Source organism: Symphodus melops (genome assembly GCF_947650265.1).
Source record: "Symphodus melops genome assembly, chromosome: 16".
NCBI lineage: Eukaryota > Metazoa > Chordata > Actinopteri > Labriformes > Labridae > Symphodus > Symphodus melops.
In genome coordinates, this window is record NC_136706.1 from 11,670,884 (window position 1) to 11,690,704 (window position 19,821).

At 38.4% G+C, this 19,821-nt stretch overlaps 3 protein-coding genes across 3 annotated transcripts in view; all 3 read right to left on the minus strand.

Annotated features, from left to right (window-relative positions):
* Nucleotides 1-1,038: 1,038 nt before the first annotated feature.
* snrpd3l (small nuclear ribonucleoprotein D3 polypeptide, like) lies at nucleotides 1,039-3,628 on the minus strand. The gene is made up of 4 exons (XM_079364097.1): nucleotides 3,502-3,628; nucleotides 2,631-2,774; nucleotides 2,065-2,257; nucleotides 1,039-1,267 (listed from the first exon to the last, which is right to left on the minus strand). The coding sequence occupies exons 2-4, from the start codon at nucleotides 2,754-2,756 to the stop codon at nucleotides 1,203-1,205; spliced, it is 384 nt and encodes a 127-aa protein (XP_079220223.1). The 5' UTR covers nucleotides 2,757-2,774; nucleotides 3,502-3,628; the 3' UTR covers nucleotides 1,039-1,202.
* Nucleotides 3,629-5,178: 1,550 nt separating this feature from the next.
* Nucleotides 5,179-13,297, minus strand: adora2ab (adenosine A2a receptor b). Its single transcript, XM_079364846.1, has 5 exons — nucleotides 13,237-13,297; nucleotides 10,047-10,599; nucleotides 9,605-9,736; nucleotides 7,112-7,215; nucleotides 5,179-6,526 (listed from the first exon to the last, which is right to left on the minus strand). Exons 2-5 carry the CDS (start codon nucleotides 10,247-10,249, stop codon nucleotides 5,583-5,585), a joined length of 1,383 nt encoding a protein of 460 aa, XP_079220972.1. The 5' UTR covers nucleotides 10,250-10,599; nucleotides 13,237-13,297; the 3' UTR covers nucleotides 5,179-5,582.
* A 1,496-nt stretch (nucleotides 13,298-14,793) lies between these two features.
* LOC306837247 (breakpoint cluster region protein-like) overlaps nucleotides 14,794-19,821 on the minus strand; it is an 86,412-nt gene continuing 81,384 nt past the window's right edge. Inside the window, exons 22-23 of the mRNA XM_079364847.1 lie at nucleotides 18,918-19,080; nucleotides 14,794-18,809 (exon numbers count right to left, since the gene is read on the minus strand). Of these exons, the coding sequence (XP_079220973.1) occupies nucleotides 18,720-18,809; nucleotides 18,918-19,080 (253 nt within the window). The 3' untranslated portion in view covers nucleotides 14,794-18,719. The remainder of the gene's footprint in view (nucleotides 18,810-18,917; nucleotides 19,081-19,821) is intronic.

Below are 19,821 nucleotides of genomic sequence, written 5' to 3' on the forward strand. Positions count from 1 at the left end.
ATTACTGCCCTCCTTCTCAGAGTGGAGGGTCTGTGAAGAAAAGCCCACCCGCAGCAAACATGTAAAAGAAAATCCAACATGCAATCACACCCTTTTTGTTGTAGCCTGTAAAAATTCAAGCATGAAAGCCGTTTAACATTTCAATAAAATGTGTTGGGGTTTTTTGTGCTGCACAAGCAGCTGAATATTATTAGTACAAACCTCAATTCAGGTTACTCTTACGTAGCTCCTTAATGCAACAGAAGCCCAGGGGCTGCTTGAACGTGCACCCGGAAGCACGAGTGTTTCTGATACAACGCTGGCGTCCTCACCGGCACGCGCTGATAATTAGCCCCGGTATTGAAACAAGATTGTAAAGTCTTAACACACCGGTATGAAGTATCACCGACCAGGATGATAGAAAGAGTTAGAGTGTGTGGGTGCGCGTCATACATATGTGCGGCAGGTGACGTCGCACCCACAGGTGTGATTAATTTGGTATAATGCTCCTGATCCGAGGTAGATAGTCATACGGTTACAGGTTCACTGGAATGAAATAAAACATTTAACTCTTAAAAGCCTTTCCAAACATTTGCATTAGAACGCCACAGAATAACCCAAACATATCATTTTTGTAATTTATGCATTTCACAATGGGTAAAATCTGCAATTGTAAGGTTTTTTCCATTTTGATATGATTTTGTATGCATAAATGTACCTGTATATTTGTATATGATCTAAAAGACCTTTTAAAACAGACAAAAAAACCCTGTTACACTTAATATGATACCCTCATAGTTCTTGTATGCAAAATATCTGCACAAACCATAGTTTGTTAACTTGAGCAAAGCACGAATCAAGAAAATTTAGTTATTTCCAGACATTGGCTGAGGATATACTATACTGTAAGATATACATAATGCATGATCCAGTTGGGTCTATGAGGATTTTGAAATTTAACTGGATCCATGAAGGCTTAGTTAAGATCACGTTAATCCAAGGTTCAGTGGGTACAAAAATAGAAATGGTAACAAGTCAGGAATATTAACGAGAGGAGAAGACTCTTCAAATCGAATGTTTATTTTCATTAAAAAAAAATGAAATTAAAGAAACTTACTGCAAATCATAACATTTGCAAAAAAAATACCAAAGATATCCAATCCAAAAGACAAAAAAAAAACATAGGACTATACAAAGCAATATTTCTGACAAAGCTTGAGGAGTTATCGCCTCTTCTGGAAGATGTTGCCTCTTCCCATTCCTCCACGACCCCGACCCCTTGCAGCCACTGAAAGGAGAAAACAAGGACATGTTTTAGAAAACTAGGATAATATAAATACTAACGTGTTAAAAAAGACAATTGCAACATTATCTTAATTTGCATTTAAAGATACCTTAGTGAGAATCAGTGAAGCAAGAGTAATTTTGAGAGAAGACAACTTTTTTTTTTTTTTTTTTTTTAAAGTGTGGTCATATCATAAGTTAAGCAGAATTCATATTCAGTCCACTATTGATGTAATCCATGCAGTATGAGAAGCTGCTGACATCCCTCAGTTATTGTGTCTGGCCCAAATGAACATATATAGGTTTGTCACCTACAAGTTGGATACATAGAATCAGAATCGTTTTCATTGCCAAACACATTTGCACATAAGGAATGTTTTTTGTGCGTTTTGGGGCAAAAACAGTGTACATGGGAAATAATACTAAGTTGTGATTCTGTGCAAGAAACCTATATTGACAGCAACTAAACTGGGGCCACCCTGATCTTGGAATCCGTTTTCCAAAGCGCTACATGTTATCCACATGCAAGTGGTGTTTCCTGACATAACATCTCCTGTATTTGAACTGTCACACACATGCCTCACTGTAAATCTGTGTGGTAGAAAATATACAAAGGCTGTTTGGGCAGTGTGACGTTCCTCCCATCGCCAAGTTGCAGCAATTACATGCTTTAAAAATAACTAACATGATAGTGAATCCTATCTCTAATATCTTAGTTTGTTTTTGTAGGCCCCATGGAAACATCAGTTCTAAATTCTGTCCGTTTCTCAACAAGCAAAAAAACCCAAAAGAGCCAATCACCTTGTGCTTTGAGAATAGCTGCTTTGCCTCTTCCAGCACCAGATCCCTGGTTCTTATTCTTCATACTCTTTAACATCGGAGCATTCTTTAACATGTCAGGTAAGATCAGGAATCGGATTTTGCTGCCACGGATGTAGACCTGCTCCAACTGTGCCACCCGGCCATCACGATAAGTGACTGTTATGTTTGACATCTGTAGGAAAAAGGAAAAAGTGATTTAGGTCACGTGTCACTGTAGTAATGCAAGTTGACCTGAATACACAGTGGTGGGTCACATTCCTTGTTTCATGGCACATTAGCATTTCCTTCCATCTAAACAGGGTCTGAATTTGAATCCCTGATTCAAGGTAATGCACGTAACCACCAACAGTAGCTACAATGGCGGTAGTGCTTCAATACTAATTATTGGCATTTGCACACCATATATTGACCGATTAAGACGGTGTCTCCTCTCCCCTGGTTAGTATTCAGTCACATCTTTAAATATGTGGTTAGTACTTCCTACTGAGCAGATCAGGGACGAGCATAAAATCAGACTATGAAGAAGCATTTACTGTTGATGTTACCTGGCAGTTCATGTTGTCCTCAGCCTCGATCAGCTTTCCTCTGTACACCTCTCCAGTGTTGGTCTCACAGGTCACAATGTGTCCTTCTGCTTCATGCAGGACCTTGATCGGTACGCCAATGGACATTTTTCTTTTTCAGAAAGTCTGCGGGGAAAAAAAAAATCAAGTAGCAGTATTTATACAGAGCTGTTGGATGCCTTGGTTTCCCAGTTTAACTTAATCATTTCTAGTAATAAAATGTACATACTGCCTAAGAAAAGTACCTTCTTTGAACGTCACCTTGTTATTTTTAAATCAGTTTTAAATGATAAAACATTTAAAATGTTAAAACACATTTAAATAATACACATTTTTTGAATAAAAAACATTTAAAATGATAAAACATTTAAAATGGGAAAGCTGTTAGCATACTACATTAGCTCTGAACTGGTTCAATTGTGAGTTTAAAGCATTGTGCATAAAACTTTTAATGGATTAATCACATGAATCATAAACCAATAGTGAGATTTAATGTTAAAATTTATATAAATTTAGAACAAATTAATCCCCGACACGAGAACTCAATAGCTAGGTGGCTAACGTAGCTACAAACAGACTGAAAACAATGTAATGCTATCTCGACATATTTAAACCATCTCCACATAAACTTAAAGAATATATACACTTAAAAACCAAATAAATCGAGACCAATGTGTTTTATATGATCAATTAAACGATTTAAAACGTTTTTAGATCTCAAACTTTCAGCTTCGACAAACAGACGGAAGCACAAAGACTGAATGAATGATCACTTTTAATCACTACAGACAGACACCACGGCCCTGCGAACAGCACAATAACATAATATCATCATATATATTAAGACCTTTACCTTAATTTGTCCTTTAAATTGATCTCTTTGTTGTTTCTTCTTGGGAAGACTCTGCAACGTGCGTTTGTCGCTATCGCCTACCTTTTGGAGCCTTTTTCCGCTTACCCACAATGCAACAGAGGGTCACGAAAGTGTTTCCGGTTACATTCTGCAATGCATTGTGGGGATGGTGGTTTTCTCAGTTCATACATAAGAATAATAATATCTCCTTAATAATACGCTTAAGTTTGTCAGAGAAGATAAACTCTTAAACGTTAACTTCAGATGTCAGCTGTTTATCAGAAACCTGCAATGTATCATTAGGTTGTTTACAGCATCAATGCTGTAATACAAAAGTTGATAAAATACTGCAAAAGTTAATGCAGTTTGGGAATATATATTCTACTGCACATACAGTAACGTCACACATGTGAGCCCACAGACATAACTACAGCTGTGTGTAGCATGTTCAACAACAAAGTTTTAAATTGAATTTCACCTCGCAACATCTATAAAGCATAACGTCTTCTTCATTGGATATAACATCCCAGATGCCCATATGTTGATGTGTTTTGCAGATCCATTTCATTGCAAAAGCCTGATAAAGGAATGAGGCTCCTCTGACAAACATTGCTTTAATGCTTGCTTGTTATTCTAAGAGAGTGGCTGCACATGATAAATGCAAAACATTTATCATGTGCCACAAAAGCCACACAACAAGCACATACACACACACACACACACACACAGACATATATATACATATTATGACCAAATGACATCCTATAAAAGTACCATGTGTTGTCTTTCTGTACTCTATGTTAGCATCTCCTGCTGTTTGTGTGTGTACAAAACAAATGGTTGCTTCTTTGTGGTAGATTTATTGCCTGCTTTGGCTTGCGTCCTCCAGTCTTTGTATATTTGGAGGGTTTTTTTTCTTTTTCTTTTTGGAGGTTGTCACACAGTTACTCAATGTATACAACCCTTATCTCAGACATATCAACACACCACAAAAAAACAAAGCATCAATATCAAATGGCATTATTCCATCCACACACTGTAATGTAATATACAACTGATGCGCTTAGTTATTAATATACTTGATATTTCTAGAAACCTGTCTCTGGGATTGCTACGAGGCAGGTAAATTTTGCTTAATGCAGGCCTTTCCTGCAATGGCAGGACTTATAATGAGGAAAGAGAAAGCATAATGGCATAATAAAAGACATCATCCTATGAGCCTTCATTTGATTTCCATTGCATTAGGCTCATTGACTGGCGTCAGCAGCCAGGCTACTCTGTAAACACCTTGCTGAGTAGTCTGTGCTTATGTGAATGCACTTTAAGTGTGTATGGGTGAGTGTACTTTTTTTTTTTCCCCTGCCGTCCACTTGAGCAAACCTGACTCTGAGAGTAGCCACACAACAAGCATATTGATTGATATTTATATGGGGCAAACATGCTCTTTGTTTTGGATGGCTGGATGGTAACCGGCCTCTGTATATCGTAGGTCTTTGACACATTTAGTCTTTGACAAGGATTATGCTTGCCTTAAAGCAAGCTTGTACAAAACCACTTATTTCAGACAGGACTGTTTTTGTTACATTCAGACCAATAGTTCAGCCTACTTGCTTCATCTATAACAATATGGAGTAGCATGCAGGTGTGTATAGCTAGATTTGCTGTAAAAATCTCAGATGGTAGTGACTGAAATTTATTGAGAATTTTAGCAGACAGTGACCTTGCTTAGGAAAAACAGTGAAATAGGATATATTTATTATCCACTTGCTCGTAATAATAAATAAATATAGAGGAGCATTAAACGTGTAAGCTGATGCAACATCATCAAAAGTTGTGTTTAAAGTTCTGATAGGTTTAAAGTGTTGCATTGCAAGACGGTACATTGTAAAAGCAAGGTATTCTGCACTTACAAAAGCACTTTAACTGACATTCAGCCAAGAAGAAATCTAAAGCAGATTTACTGTTGTTGTTGTTGTTGTTGTTGTTGTTGTTGATTTGTTGGGGCTTCATCCTTTTGAATGCAATGTGTGGTCACAGTTATGCAGTTATACATAGTTTGATGGCAATATAATAATAATATTTCATGACACTTCTGTGAACTCTGGCGAGCTTATGCACTCAGTCTGTTTGACAGAGAGAGCCTGAACATTCACAAAAGAAATGCAACTCCCCATCTCTTTCACTTCCAACACATCGATTTTTCCACTCTCTCTTCTATCCTGAGTAGTATATCCCTCGATGCATTGCTGCCTTACTGAAAGAGTGCTTCCCATAATTTTTTGTCCATTGGGTAGATAGCTGCCCGGTGCACCGTCTAAATTTGTTGTCCAGTGGCAGGAGGCTTCCCGAATAGATTTTGTTGGAGTCCCATCAGGACTGGGATCAAGCACATAGCTATTCACTATTGTGCTACACGATGAACCTTCTTTACTGTTACCAGAGGAAGTCCGTACAATGCCGTTTCTACTATCACCATTTCCAACCATGAAACCATGACGATCCCTACGTCTGAGGATGTGCTGGTACAGGATCCGCCGGAAAGTCTGTCTGAATTCTTGAATTCGGTATGCATAAATCAGTGGGTTCACAACAGAGTTAGCATGAGAAAGAATGATGGCAATATTCATCACCCAGACATGCGGGCGCCTACAGTTCACACACAGGTAGTTAAAACAGTTGATGATGTGCAGGGGAAGCCAACACAGAGCAAACAAACCCACAATGATGGCTAGCGATTTGGCTGCATGCACTTCTCTCTGCAGGGTGGAGCGAGAGGGGCCAGATGATGAGGTTATTTCTCCGGGTGCAGGTGCGTTTGCAACTTTCAGTCCCATGAGGCGGAGCTGGCGCAGCGCGACTAAGAAAATATCTGCATAGATGACCAGCATGACCATCAGGGGCCCCAACACACAGCCGAAGAAGTTGAAATAGATCATGTAGTCCATGTTTACCACTTCTTCAAACAGGCACACTGTCAGGCCTTCAGGGCAGCTGCTGGTGTTGGCGACAGCGGTGGCATTCCAACCTGGACAGCAGAGCCAGAGGGGATTTATTTTAACTTTTTTTTATAGTGTCAACTCAATGCATTATTGTAAAGTATTTGTCTTATAACTAAAGCAGGATAATGTGCTCTTCCCTCGCATGTTCTCAAGAGTCTGTTGATTTGGATGTGTGGTGAGTAAAGTGATATTTAGGCTTAAAGCTGGGCATATCTGCCAATGCATATACACTGGGGAATTGGAACTCAATGGAACTGGAACTGGGAACTCTAATGCAAAATGGTGACTACAGGACTATACAAGTGCTGTTACAGTATACTTGCCCAATATCTACTGTTGTTGGTAAGGTACATTTGAGGTCAGTGGCACAATTTGTAAATTTGCCTTAAGTAGTAGAATTACAGACACCTTGATGTAATAACTTGCATTAATTCAAATTCAGATTTCCTGCTTTTAAATAACAGTTGGTTGAATCGATCATTAACATATTCACGGTAACAAAATTCCCCAGAAAAGAATGACATGTAAGATGTCACAAACATGTTTTACTACAGGTTCGAGTTACACACTTGGATGCATTTAAAACACATTTACCCAAGTCATTCTCCCACCTCTGTTCCATCCAAGCATCGGTGTCAGGCCGATGCCTACTGAGAGGAACCAGCACAATGCAATGATACTCTTTGCCCTCTGCCCAGTCACCAGGCTGTTGTATCTGAAAGGGGAAGCAGAGGAAAGCAGAACATCACGGATACATCTATTTCTACTTATCTCATAATGATCTGTGGCAAAGTCAACGTTTGGAGAATTAAAATGGAGACAATGGTCGTCTCAGCAAGATTACAACTGTTCTGATGTATTTGAAACGTTGCATGGCCGTATTTTTCAAACACATTGACCACATAAAGTCAAGTTCTGTATGCTCTTCCTGTGTTTTCTTGCATGACTCTGCAAGCGTTATGGGGAGAATGTATACTGTAAATCTGCATCACAGGGTATTTCCTTCCTGTATTTACCATCACACAAACTTGATACTGAGCTGAGACTTCTTGGAAACTCATAGCTGTAAAACATTAGTCAACCTGCTTGGTCACATGAGATAATTTCAGCACTGGCGTAAATAGAAAAATGACAAATCATTGATTGTTGTGACAAAGATGACGACTGAGCTTAAAGACGTAAGCTTTTATATACAAGTTTCTTCACCCAGTCTGTCTTTTGGATACAGGTGAATTTCCATCAGGATCAATAAAGTATCTATCTGTCTGTCTGTCTGTCTGTCTGTCTGTCTGTCTGTCTGTCTGTCTGTCTGTCTGTCTGTCTGTCTAGGTGATACATCTTGCTTTCTTTTTTTGTTAGGTTGTTGACATTTTTAAATCTAAATATTTAAGATGCTACAAGTCTTTTTTGCTCCAAATCTAAATAATTTTAAAACAAAACTACAGTCACATGGAAGCAGGCATCACAACAGTACCTGACAAAAATGGTTAAATGTACCTCCACGGAGGCTGTAGCTTAAAAAAGTATCTGCACCATTGCTTTCTTCCAGACTGAGGCATTGAAGTAAAAATAGAAAATCAGCATGGATAACTACATATTCCTGGTAACATCACCCCACCTACAACCATTGTCTCATGTGTCTGAACTCTTTTGTGCAGTGGCAGACAGTAGGCTATATTAAGCACCCTAACTACGATGAATTATTAGCTCTGGTCTTGAGAGCCAGGGTGGTGGCACCAGGGTGAGCCACAAACACACACATACACTGTTATGAAACTGCTTATGCAAATGTGTCACCTGCTCTGTCTTACTACAGCAAATTGTCTACCCATGACGCATATATGACTGAACAGAATGTATTTTGTAACACACGTGAACTATGTGAGTCAATAATGTGTCAACATACAGTAGCTGTTTCAAAATGCTGTTATGAGCTCTAAAATGGGCATGCTGTTGAAAAGATGTTGTATGTGATTGGTGAGGATTTATATGGTTGAAAATGATCAAAGCCTTCAGATGGTTTAATCCCTCCAGCAGCACACGAGCTGTAACCTAATGAAGTCTGTAGAGGCATACGTCTCTGTCTACACACAACCGGCCCTGATAGCGTTAATTTAATAAGATCTCTCTGTAATTCAATGTGTTTGCTGTGCCACTCTGCATGCACTTTGGCAGCTTATAATGTGTAATGTCACACACACACACACGCACGCACAAGCACACACATACACTCACACTCACACTCACACACACACACAAACACAAACACGCACACACACAAACTTCTCTTGCCTGTCACGCAAAAAGAGAACAGCAGCATGAAAATAAAGCTCAAGTCCTCTTGTACTGTATTATTATACTATGTTAACAAAAAAATTAATAAAATAAAATAAATATTTTTTAATTAATTGAGAACGCACGGTAATCAAGCCTCATTAAGAGCAAGCGGCGGACATATTATCCTTTGTTCAAGTGATAATTGTCTGTGCCCTGCATTGTTATGTCAGCAGGCTAATGTTAGCACACTTTGGTTAAAAGTGTAGATTTCGCAGTGAAATTTGGAGAAGTGAAACAATTCTATCCTTTATTTTCTGAACTAAATTATGCAAACTTTATTCATCGAAAAATAGGTGTTTTTTTGGAGCTGAAAAGCAACCAAGAGAGCTACAGTTTCACTGTGCAGTCCCATTACCATAACTTCTTATGTAGCATTTTGTCTTCTATCAGCGATCCAGGTACGAAATGTTCCTGTTTTTTTTATTTTTTTTTTAGTTAAGATCATATAATACAGAATCTGTAAATTCTTAAACTTTCACATTTCTCTAACAAAACTCCATAGTGCATCTAAACACACTTAAGTGGCATCCAAATAAGCAGTAGGCTAGAATATTCTTATTTTCCCTAGTCCTTGACTGAAATAGCCCTTTATGTAATGTCGTCCTGTCCATGATGTAAACACGACCCCGACAACAGTAGGCAGGTGGTACGACTCGGGCTTCTTACTCATTGTGGCCAGTGACAGAGATATATACTTGGTTCTGCAGTAGCCTATGTATAAAATGTTGCACTTCCGAGAGAGTTTGTGGCCTTTTTTTCCCCCTTACCTGAGTGGATTATTGATAGCGATGTAGCGGTCCACGGCGATTGCCAGAAGGCTGAAGATGGAGCTCTGGGTGAGGATAAGGACGAAGCAAGCGATGAACAAGCAGCCGAAGAAGTTGGCACAAAAGCCGAAGCTGTTTTTTTTTTTTAGATGGAAAGAAAAAAAAGTGCAGGTGATAAAAATATATTTACCAATTGCCTTTTTTAACAGTCTTGCAAAAATAGTAAGCAATATTCCTTTGATTATAAACTGGTTTCCGACAGTTTTAAAGCTATCTCAAACAAACTCTCCTAGGGCAGTGCACTATTGTTGTTATTATGGCCACAAGCATATGACCTGAAACAAGATTTTTTAACTATTATGCGATTGGATTGATTTCTTACATACATATACATTTGAAACGATTAAAAATATATACATTAAACAATAAAAAATTATGATACCTAATTGCAATAGCGAAGGGAATTGCCAGTAGCCCCACAGCAATATCAGCCACTGCCAGAGAAACCACAAAGAAGTTGGTGATGCTCTGCAGGTTGGAGTTGAGGAAGACGGCCCAGCAGACCAGGACGTTCCCAGCCACAGCCAGTAGAGCGATCACCAGCTCCAGGACAATATAAACCAGCTGGTGGTCACCCCTCATCATGGTTAGTTTTTTCTCCTTTTTGCCCTTTCATCCCACAGACTTGCCACTTGTCTTGTTTTTAAATAAAATACCTGCTCGCCAAACCATACAGTACAACTCAAGAGAAGAGTGATTGTGTCATGGGAGGAGAGCCAAGGAAGGAAGTTCCCACCACAAAAATCGTGGTTGCAATGCCTGACTTCACTTGTATCTTTTTCTTTCAGACGCACTATACCAGCCTGTAAGCCTTCCTCTTTGTCTTTGCAACTGCTTTGTTTCTTTTGTGTTTAATTTAGCTTAACCCGGTCGCAGACAGGAGCAGAATATTGGGGAGAAAGTGCCTGGGAGGCTGCCAAACTAGGAGCATTGGTCTGTGGAGAGAAAAAAGGAGAGAGAGGACAATATCAGTGGTATAAACTGTACAAACTGATTGCAGAATAGCACACAGATACACACATGGTTTGAAAAGCCATTTATCTCTCAGGACACGGGGGAGTTTGTTTTACACACAGGGGCAGAGAAAGAGGTCCAACAATGAACCTTTTCATTTCAGGAAAAGTTTCCCAAAACCATCCATACACTCATTCACTGATGTACACGCCTTGCAAAATCTCATAAAAAATACCCCTCTACATTTCAAAGGCAATTTAACAACACTGATGTACCTTGTTAAGCTAGCAGTGCTGCATTTTTTAGGGTATTTAGCTAAACTCCCCTACATTGTAGACTAAGCAGATTAAGAATGGCACAACCTTTACCTTCACAAAGGGTCTGAATGAAATGTAGGCCAAGTTATTCAGGTTACTACTGTATAACAGCTCGGAGTGAGAAAAATAAACAGGATTCCAGATCATGTCTGAAAATAAAGAACAAGGCTAACATTAGCTACAAATCAATAATACTACCCTCTTCTGTAGTTAATATAAGAGTTCTGTTTGTTTAGAACATACACATTTTGAGTATGCGCCTGTTAGCAGAAGGCTACAGTAATTTGGTTACAATTTGATGTGCTTTATGTTTTAACATTTTTATTAGTACGCTAGACTTGCATAAGCTATCATTCTTAATATCCAGACACAGATTGGGGTTGATATGAAGATAAAGGTGTATTTAGCTTAGCTTAGCATAAAGGGAAAAACAGGGAAAGACATAGCCTACTGTAGCTCTGTCCTTATCACAAAGCTACAAATATAATAATAAAATTAAAAGCAGTACATAGTCTATATAGCCTATATCTTTGAAAAAAGGTTCACACAGAAAATAATAATGATACTTGATATTACCAATAATATAAGTGGGCAGCATAACCAGACTGTAGCCTAGTGTGAAAACGTAATCCTTTTTAAAAAAAACCAAACTCAAAACAGTCCATAGAAAACCTGCTTCACTCTTTAATGTAGAAAAGAAAACAGACATATGTTAAAGGTGAAAGTTTTTGAAAAAAAAGAAGTTTTGCAAATCTATCTACTGTATGCAAATATTACCTAATTTCCTTCCATATCAGTGCAGTGAGTAAGATTTGACAAGATAAGACTCAGTAAGATCGACTAAACTGCAAACAAATGATTCTATGACAACATCCTATGTCACTACAGGGGCAATTCTGACCTATTTTGGGCCACACACAGAACACACAGAATATGTTAGTTTAAGGGAATTTCAATAATCTTCACTGAATCATAACGTGGCCCTGGTTGTTATCGCTGATGTGGAAACTTATCCACACATTCAGATTTATATGAAAAAGTGAGTTTGCCACAAAATGACCAGTTAGTTGATTTATTATGCTTTGGTTATCACTCTGAAACACAAGATTGCTCATTGACCTTTTGGCTATGACTCACTATGATGCTCATTTTCTGATAGTGGGAGTCAAACCTCCACTCTCTCAGACTCTCAACCCCTGTTAGACAGGAAAGGGGGCATTTATATCATGATAGTTGACATGCTAAAATTAATTACTAGATCAACAAAGTTCACTCTTAAATCAGATACCATTACCGGGAATTTCTCCTTTGTATAACCCCCCACACCCCCTTAATTTCCACTGTATTAGTGTATTCCACTCTTAATGCACTTTTTCCTGTGGAAACAAAAAGACAACAAAAAAAAAAAAAAATACAACTCTTTCACTCTACCGGCATACCACAGATCAGACCTAGTTTTCCTCTATTGTTCTGCTGTGAAAACCATTTAAACCATTACCGCAATTTAGAAATCAGCATACACACGTCATATTTTGGAAACTGAAGCATAACAAATCGTCCAACTCTTGAGTTTAAACCCTAATTTGATCGCAAAGGTACACAAAAAACAAAACAAAAATGGAGTGACATTGCTTTCCCCCATAGTCTAGGATACAACAGGTCAGAACATGGTGAGCCTTTTTGTTTAACCTTCTTCCAGTTGGCTGCTTTGGCAGAAGGCTTCTCCCCATTATTATGACAGGGCTGAATGTGCATAGAGTAGCCTTGTAGGAAGTGATAAGAAAAAGCACATCCTGCTTGAGGGCATCTGTCTCTGCCCTGTCAATCAATGTCCCAGCTTAGCTCCACTAAAGTGAAAGGAAAACACAGAGTAAAGCCACTGTATTACATTTGGCAAAAACACTGTGTGGATAACTATGGGAGGGAGGTCCTGATAAATTATTTTGGAACTGTGATAGTAGAAACAGATAGGATAAAGGAGACATACACATAATGTGAGCCAATATTGCACTGCAGTGGATGGAAAAGATGTTAAGCAATGGAAAAAGGTTTCAGCACATCACCAATATAGTTGTATCTATCTAGTAGTAGTAGCTATCGTGACTAAACGTCCTTAATATCAACAGTGAGTTTTCTAACGCTTTATTGTGTACTTTTTTTTTATTATTAATTTCAGTAAAACATCCAATTCATCAGTATAGTAACAGTGCTGGATACTATCCTAGCACACAAGATTCAATATTTAAATACAAGCCAATCATTATACAAAAAGCGAAAACAACAAAAAAACACTTTTCTTACCTTATTTTTGGTGTGAATAGAGATGGTTTCGGAGGACCTCTCTGCTACCAGAACACACACAATCAAAAGGACACCGTAAAGTGAACACCTACTACACTGACTTCAAGGGGAAATAAATACCACAGATGTAGAAAAGAAAGTTGTAAATCCTCCGTGAACAGACTGACTCGCATGTGTTTGTGTCTGAGTAAACGAGATGGAAACAAACAAAGAGTGAGAGAGAGAGAGAGAGAGAGAGAGAGAGAGAGAGAGAGAGAGAGAGAGAGAGAGAGAGAGAGAGAGAGAGAGAGAGTTAGTTAATGGATCTTCTCATAGGCAGTGACGTATCGATGGAGACAAACGTTAACGAAGCGGAGAGGCTCAGTGAAAATGAGACAATACAGTAACGCCAACTGCAGAATTTTTTTTATTTTTTTTAAATTAAAGTTGGATAAAATAGGGGAACTTCTGAGATATATCAGCCCCATCAACGCGAGGAAACCCCTACTGGACCCACGTGCTACCTTGTGTGGTTGGTTGAAAATGAGCTTGTGCGTAAAAGAGCGCGTAGATACGCAAATTGAGGAAACCGCAAAGTATTTGCTTAAAGAGACAAAGCACTGACATTCACCTTCCAAAATACTTGAACACTTAGTTTGCATGTTTACAGTGTATGGAGCTACACTGAGTAATATGTTTATTTGTTATACACAGGTTATGTGGTGCCATGGTTTATGCAACTGTGACTTCTGAGGCAAGCATTTCATCGTGCCTTTTTTTAATACATCGTTTGTAAATATGCTGTGTGGGACAATTTACATGCTTTCAGTCTTCACATCTCAACCGCTTAAACTTTGTCTAATAAGGAAACTGCCTTTTGCAGAAGTTTAAGCAGTGCCATAAAAACAAGCTAAATAAAACTAGAGAAGTATGAACACTCATGTGGAACTGAGGTTTGTGTAACTCAGACTAACAGAGAATGATGATTCAGTTTATGTCTGACCGACAATGATTAAATGGTCCTAAATTAGATTTCCTTTTCACAAGTTATTCATGTTTTTTTTTTAAATAGATGAGATATATATAATCATCTGAAAAAGGAAAATGTTTAATATCTAAAGGTTTATGATTGGCACAGGAAGAAGATATTTACAAATGGCAAGTCAACAGTTGAGGTATTAACATTAACAATTGATTGTATTTCTGCTGGTGGATAAAATGTGTCACTGTATTTGCTATGATGTAATAAAAGACAAATGTTCCAGATTTCAACTGAAAATCTAGTATTCTGCAAGCTGGCTTTAAAAATGAAACAGAAAATCAGGGGTACCAATTGGCCTGGTGATGAGCATGGCACCCCATGAACTGACGCTGTTGTGCTCGCAGTGGCGGGTTCAAATCCGGCCTGTAACTCATTTCCCACATTACGTTTATTCTCTCTCTCTCTCTCTCTCTCTCTCTCTCTCTCTCTCTCTCTCTCCCTAAAGAATGCAACTCTATGATCTCTCTGACTCTATCCATGCTTCCGTCTCTACAAGCCCGAAAATCAATCTTTAAAAAAAAAAAGACCTCAAACACTTTATATTATGTAGATACAAGGAGATTTTATTTAACATTTCTTGTGTACAAACATAGGCTGCAAATGCCTTCCAAACCTGTTTGCCTTCAGTACTCAGTTTTTCGTACGGGTCTACAGGCAGAACATTGAATATTGAACGGGAAGAGTCCAAAAATTGAGGGAGGTACAAAGAGAAAGTGGTCATCAAGTCTCCTCCACAGCTTTACGTTAGATGTAGAACAAAACTACTGTAGCACATTTACCAAAGCTTAAGGGGATCTTTTCAAAGTCAGCTTGATGTCATCGGACTGGCAGCAGTGGGTCCTTATAATTGGAAATGGGATGAGAATTATCAATTTCCTGTACATAATGACTGAGACTTGCAACTGTCATATAGAGCAATATGTTCCATATCTTTCCACCAAGAAATTAAACCTTTTGCTATATTTACTTTTCATGTACAGAACTAAAGGGACTGAGGTTCTGTGTGTAAGTGTGTTATGGAGGGTACATGCAGATACACTGACAATCAACAGACCAAAACAATGCAGATTTTTAGAGCAAATATAAGACTCTTTTTGTCCTCTACCACATACTGACAGCTCAGCTTTTCGAAGAGACTACAGGCGCACCGGCTCAATCCTTAACGCCACATTAAATAAATAAAACAGGAACCAAATAATGTACTCTCTACTATTATACATATTATACAACTCCACAGAAAACAAAGAGACGGTTGAGTTATTTCGACTCGCAAAAAATGGACAAGATCCTGATCATTCTGATGATGGCTAAACAATCACAGTGGCCAGTCTGTTTTATGACTACAGAGATGAAGTCGTCGTAGGGGTTGAAAGTTGATGCAGTTGTACACATCTGTCGTGTGGAAATAGTGACAAACAGTTCAACAGGATAAACAAACATCTTCCCAAAGAAAGCCCAAACATAAAATGACACATTTTCTAACATTTATTCAGTTTTAGATGACAATATATTGTTAATAAATAGACTGCTTAGAACTTCCTATACCAAATAGGGTAAATAAATAAGATTAAAAGGCATTTAAAGAGCTGAAATTTTATACGCTGAATTGAGGAAGTGAAAAAGAAATTGTGTCCTTTGCCCTAATTAACACTGACTTCGATACAGTCAGATGAAGGTGGCGAGTAAAGTTCAGTATGAGCTAAGACCATGCTTGAATTTAAGGTCCTGTCTTAGACGTAAAGAGATGAGGAGTTTGTGGCTGTCCTCAGTAAAGGCAACGGGAGGCCGAGCAAGGTTAAGAATATCACAGGCGCAAAACAAAAGAGTGTCCATAGGCACGATAGGGTAGAGAAATGTAGGCAATCAGGATTTGTAAAATGTGATAGATGAGTCCATGATTTTTTTTCCTGTGTGCATGCTACCATAGGCCAAAGTGAGTAGAAGTACTCAGTGGTAGGAAAAAAAGAGAGATGCGTAACTGTGCAGGTACTGCCGGCATGAATCCTTTCAGAATAAAAGCTTGAATTTGAAATTTTTGGGGTTGATGCAGTAATGGTGAATTTGTATGTTATGTAAAAGAGAGTGTTTGTCTTGACAGCTCTGTCATCTTGACATTTTATGGATAGCTCCTCTTGCTTTTTTAAGTCTAATGCCATTTTTTGGGTAAAAACTTGACTTTTGACAGGAGTTACAATGAGTGTTATTGAGTTATATGCCCCTTTAAGGTATTTTAAAGACAGACGTTAACACATAGAACCTTATTAAATCCACTAGACTGGTCGTTGGTAATATTTAATGCCGAAGATACATGTGGGAAGACAACTATGATAATGAAGTTATCTATAAAAGGACATGCTCCCACTCTTTAAGTCTATCCGAAAACAATAGTCAGATGCTCCCTGAAACAATCGAATCGGACCTTTCTAGCTGTAGTTCTCCTGTTCTTCTGCCTTATAAAGCACTTCAGCTGCCAGTAAAGGGGTCACAACCACACTCCTGCTTAATGGCATCTAAAACATGTTTAACTGTGCAATAGGCAACTATTACTGACAGCTGTTTCGAAGAATGATTCAGCAAACTTATCAAGTAAATTGGTTAAAAAAAATGGTAATGTCTTAATTGTGTAAACCAGAAACTCTCATGTTACAAACATCCTAGAGCCTATGATGAAAACATTTGTGAATAAAAACAGCAATAAAAAAAATTATATATATAGATATAAAAAAAAAGTCAAAATAAAACATGCCTGCATGTTTAATTTGGGACACAGAAAATAAAAATGTGTCCTTTAGGACAACACAATATTTTAAGTGCTTTCCTTTAAATTTGCTATTGAGTTAGACACCAGGTTCTTCAGGATGTAGAGCAGTTAAAGAGACATTGATAGATAAAAAAAAAAAAAAAGAAGAAAAAAAATAGTAGAAGACAAAATCCTATTCCTTCATTACATCCGACAGATATGCTCTTGTACATTAACGCTGAGTGCTCAGGTCACTTGTAATACAGTAGTTCTAGCATTGCATGAGTGTGAGTCTGCAGCCACAGATTAAATGGTATAAAAAGAGACTATGCAGTGTGTGTGTTTGTGTTTTTGTGTGTGTGCTGTATTATGACATTGCATAATGTCTACACTAGACAGGCGGTGGTCTCTGGATGTGAGACGCTCTGCCCATGAACAACCCAGCAGGTAAAGAGCTTGTGCCTTTCTTTCTGCAGCAGCATAGAGTCCGTAACTACAACGTGTGTTCTTAATTATATCTAAATGAATTATTGACAGGCTGGATAGTACAGCTGGGTAGTTTCTTTAAGAACAAGGCTAAATCCTGCTTATTTACTGCAAGACTTGAAGTCAAGGCTAAGACCTACCACTTTCTTAATCAAACACATAGTAAAACAAACAGATTTTTTTCCCCACAAAGGCCCCGGAATAAATTATAACAATAGCATCAATGGTTATACTGTTAACTTAAAGACAAAAAATACAACTTTAAGTTTATGTACATACTGTATATGTAAATACAGCAGCTTCCTTTGCTCCGAGAAACAAATAGCATGTTAATTTTGGCAAGATGTCCTCTGTTACAATAAGCAGGACATTTCGTCAGCACGGATATGGACCACAGACAACTCCTATGTTAGAAAATATATTGCTTCCTGGATATTTAAGCTGGAGACTAACTTCTGACACAAACAACACAGAGGAATTTTGTTTTCGTGGTCCGGTTCTTTCTTTTTTTTTCCCCGTGCAGTCCTTCTTTAGGGTTTTGTCTCCGACACTCACCGGGGGTTTGTTTACGTTGTAAACACTTAAATGAACATGTGTTGGCTCTCCACAAATAACAACAAAAAAGCTAGTGTTGTTGCAGCTTTAGATGGTCTTCTTTAGCGAACGTCATAAAGTCTCTTCTTTGTCTTTTCAGGATCGTTGCGCTGAGATTACGTTTGAATTGTCCTCATCAGGATGTGATGTTTGAGACGGATAAACAGATCAGACGATTTTACCAAAACAAACAAAGATGGTTAACAATCCCTCCAAAAAAAGAGAGATAGGACTTGGATTTGTTGAAAAACGTTTTCAGGAATCCAGACTGTTTGGTCTTTTACAAACCGATTTTGACAATTTCTTGATTTATAAACCATTCGATCATGAGAAGTTCAGGGTTTAGACTAACAAAGAACAAGTAGGAGAAATGTAGAAGGCAGATGTATCTAAACATCAGGTAATGACAGATATGAACTCTAAGGACGGCTCTTCCTCTTAGCTTCAGAGGCCCAATGGCGCCCCCTTGTGTTTAAGGGAGCAGGCATCGCCAGTAACAATCCTTTCCAGCTGCAGGAGCCTTACTGAATCTGAAAAGTCAATTCAAAAAACCTACTAATACAGGCTCACTTTGAGCCACAGCTTTGTCTCTTTCACCCCTTTCATGGTTAAAATCTCAGGTCAGTGGAGTCTGCGTTTGCTTTATACTTCAGTGGAGAAGAGGATGCTCTGCCGTTTACTGTCTGGGGTGGGGATGGTCTCCAGTTGGAGGAAATACAGCAACACCTGGACCTGGAAGGAAACGAGAGAAGAGTCAAAAGTTTGCCAAATAAAAATGACATTGATGTAGACTTACGGTTTAAGGTGCTACATTCCCCAAGTACGATCCGTGTGGCTCACCTGTGCCATGACTTCCAGGGACCAGCTGTCTCCCATACTGATGGGTTGCGTAGGGTTAGTCGGGATCTTGCTGTCCTTCTCTGAAGGTCTCAGCAAGGTCGGCCCAAACACGGTAGCCAGGTTGTGGAGAGACATCTTGTTGATACTTTCCTTCTCTGCCACCCTAACGAGAGAGAAAGACATGTCTACTAAGTATCTGAGTGATCTGAGTGTTTTGTGTAGACCACTGTCATTTATAAGATTCTATTTGTGGTGAAAGGATTCATTATAAAGTCAGCTGAGAGAGCATGTGGCCATTTTATTAATCGTTAAACTTCCTTCCGTCTATGGTCCTCATAGCTATATAAATACATATTAATGACAGGATAGGTGTCATTGCATTATGACATACTGTACATATGTACCGATTATTATTATATTACCTTATAGTCTTCCTGTAATTCCTGCTGTAGGCAAGTGTGCCCATTGCTGCACATTTGTATCTCTCTTTCTTTTTTTTTTTTAAATAAAAAGTAACATTGAACACTGCATAGTGCCCCATCAAAAACTCAGGCAATGCTTTTAAACACATGTATCTGCCTATCTTGTAAGTGCTGTCATTATGTTCCAGCCTCTTTTCATTCAACGTCGCCATAGTAACCAGAATACAAATTTCACCCGCATCTCAATGCCATCCCACCTGCTTGTCCTGCTTTTTTCTTTCGTAGTATAAAAGCAGCATGACAGAATAGAGCTAACAAGGCAAATGTATACTCAGAAACATTTTGTAGTGTTTCATGATAGAATATTCTTAGCTGTAATAAACACAACTTAGACGGATTTTATCAAAAGTTAGATAACACACGGACAGGGGAAAAGGACTGAAAATCAATCCGAGACACTAACATGCAGTATGTGCTATTTG

Coding starts and splice junctions, on each gene's coding strand:
- snrpd3l (XM_079364097.1), bottom strand. CDS start 2,756: ATGTCCATTGGCGTACCGATCAAGGTCCTGCATGAAGCAGAAGGACAC. Junction 2,258..2,630: donor AGGACAACATGAACTGCCAG/GTAACATCAACA, acceptor TTTTTCCTACAG/ATGTCAAACATAACAGTCAC. Junction 1,268..2,064: donor AGCTATTCTCAAAGCACAAG/GTGATTGGCTCT, acceptor TTCTCCTTTCAG/TGGCTGCAAGGGGTCGGGGT.
- adora2ab (XM_079364846.1), bottom strand. CDS start 10,249: ATGATGAGGGGTGACCACCAGCTGGTTTATATTGTCCTGGAGCTGGTG. Junction 9,737..10,046: donor CCCTTCGCTATTGCAATTAG/GTATCATAATTT, acceptor AAAAAAAAACAG/CTTCGGCTTTTGTGCCAACT. Junction 6,527..7,111: donor GATGCTTGGATGGAACAGAG/GTGGGAGAATGA, acceptor TCTGCTGTCCAG/GTTGGAATGCCACCGCTGTC.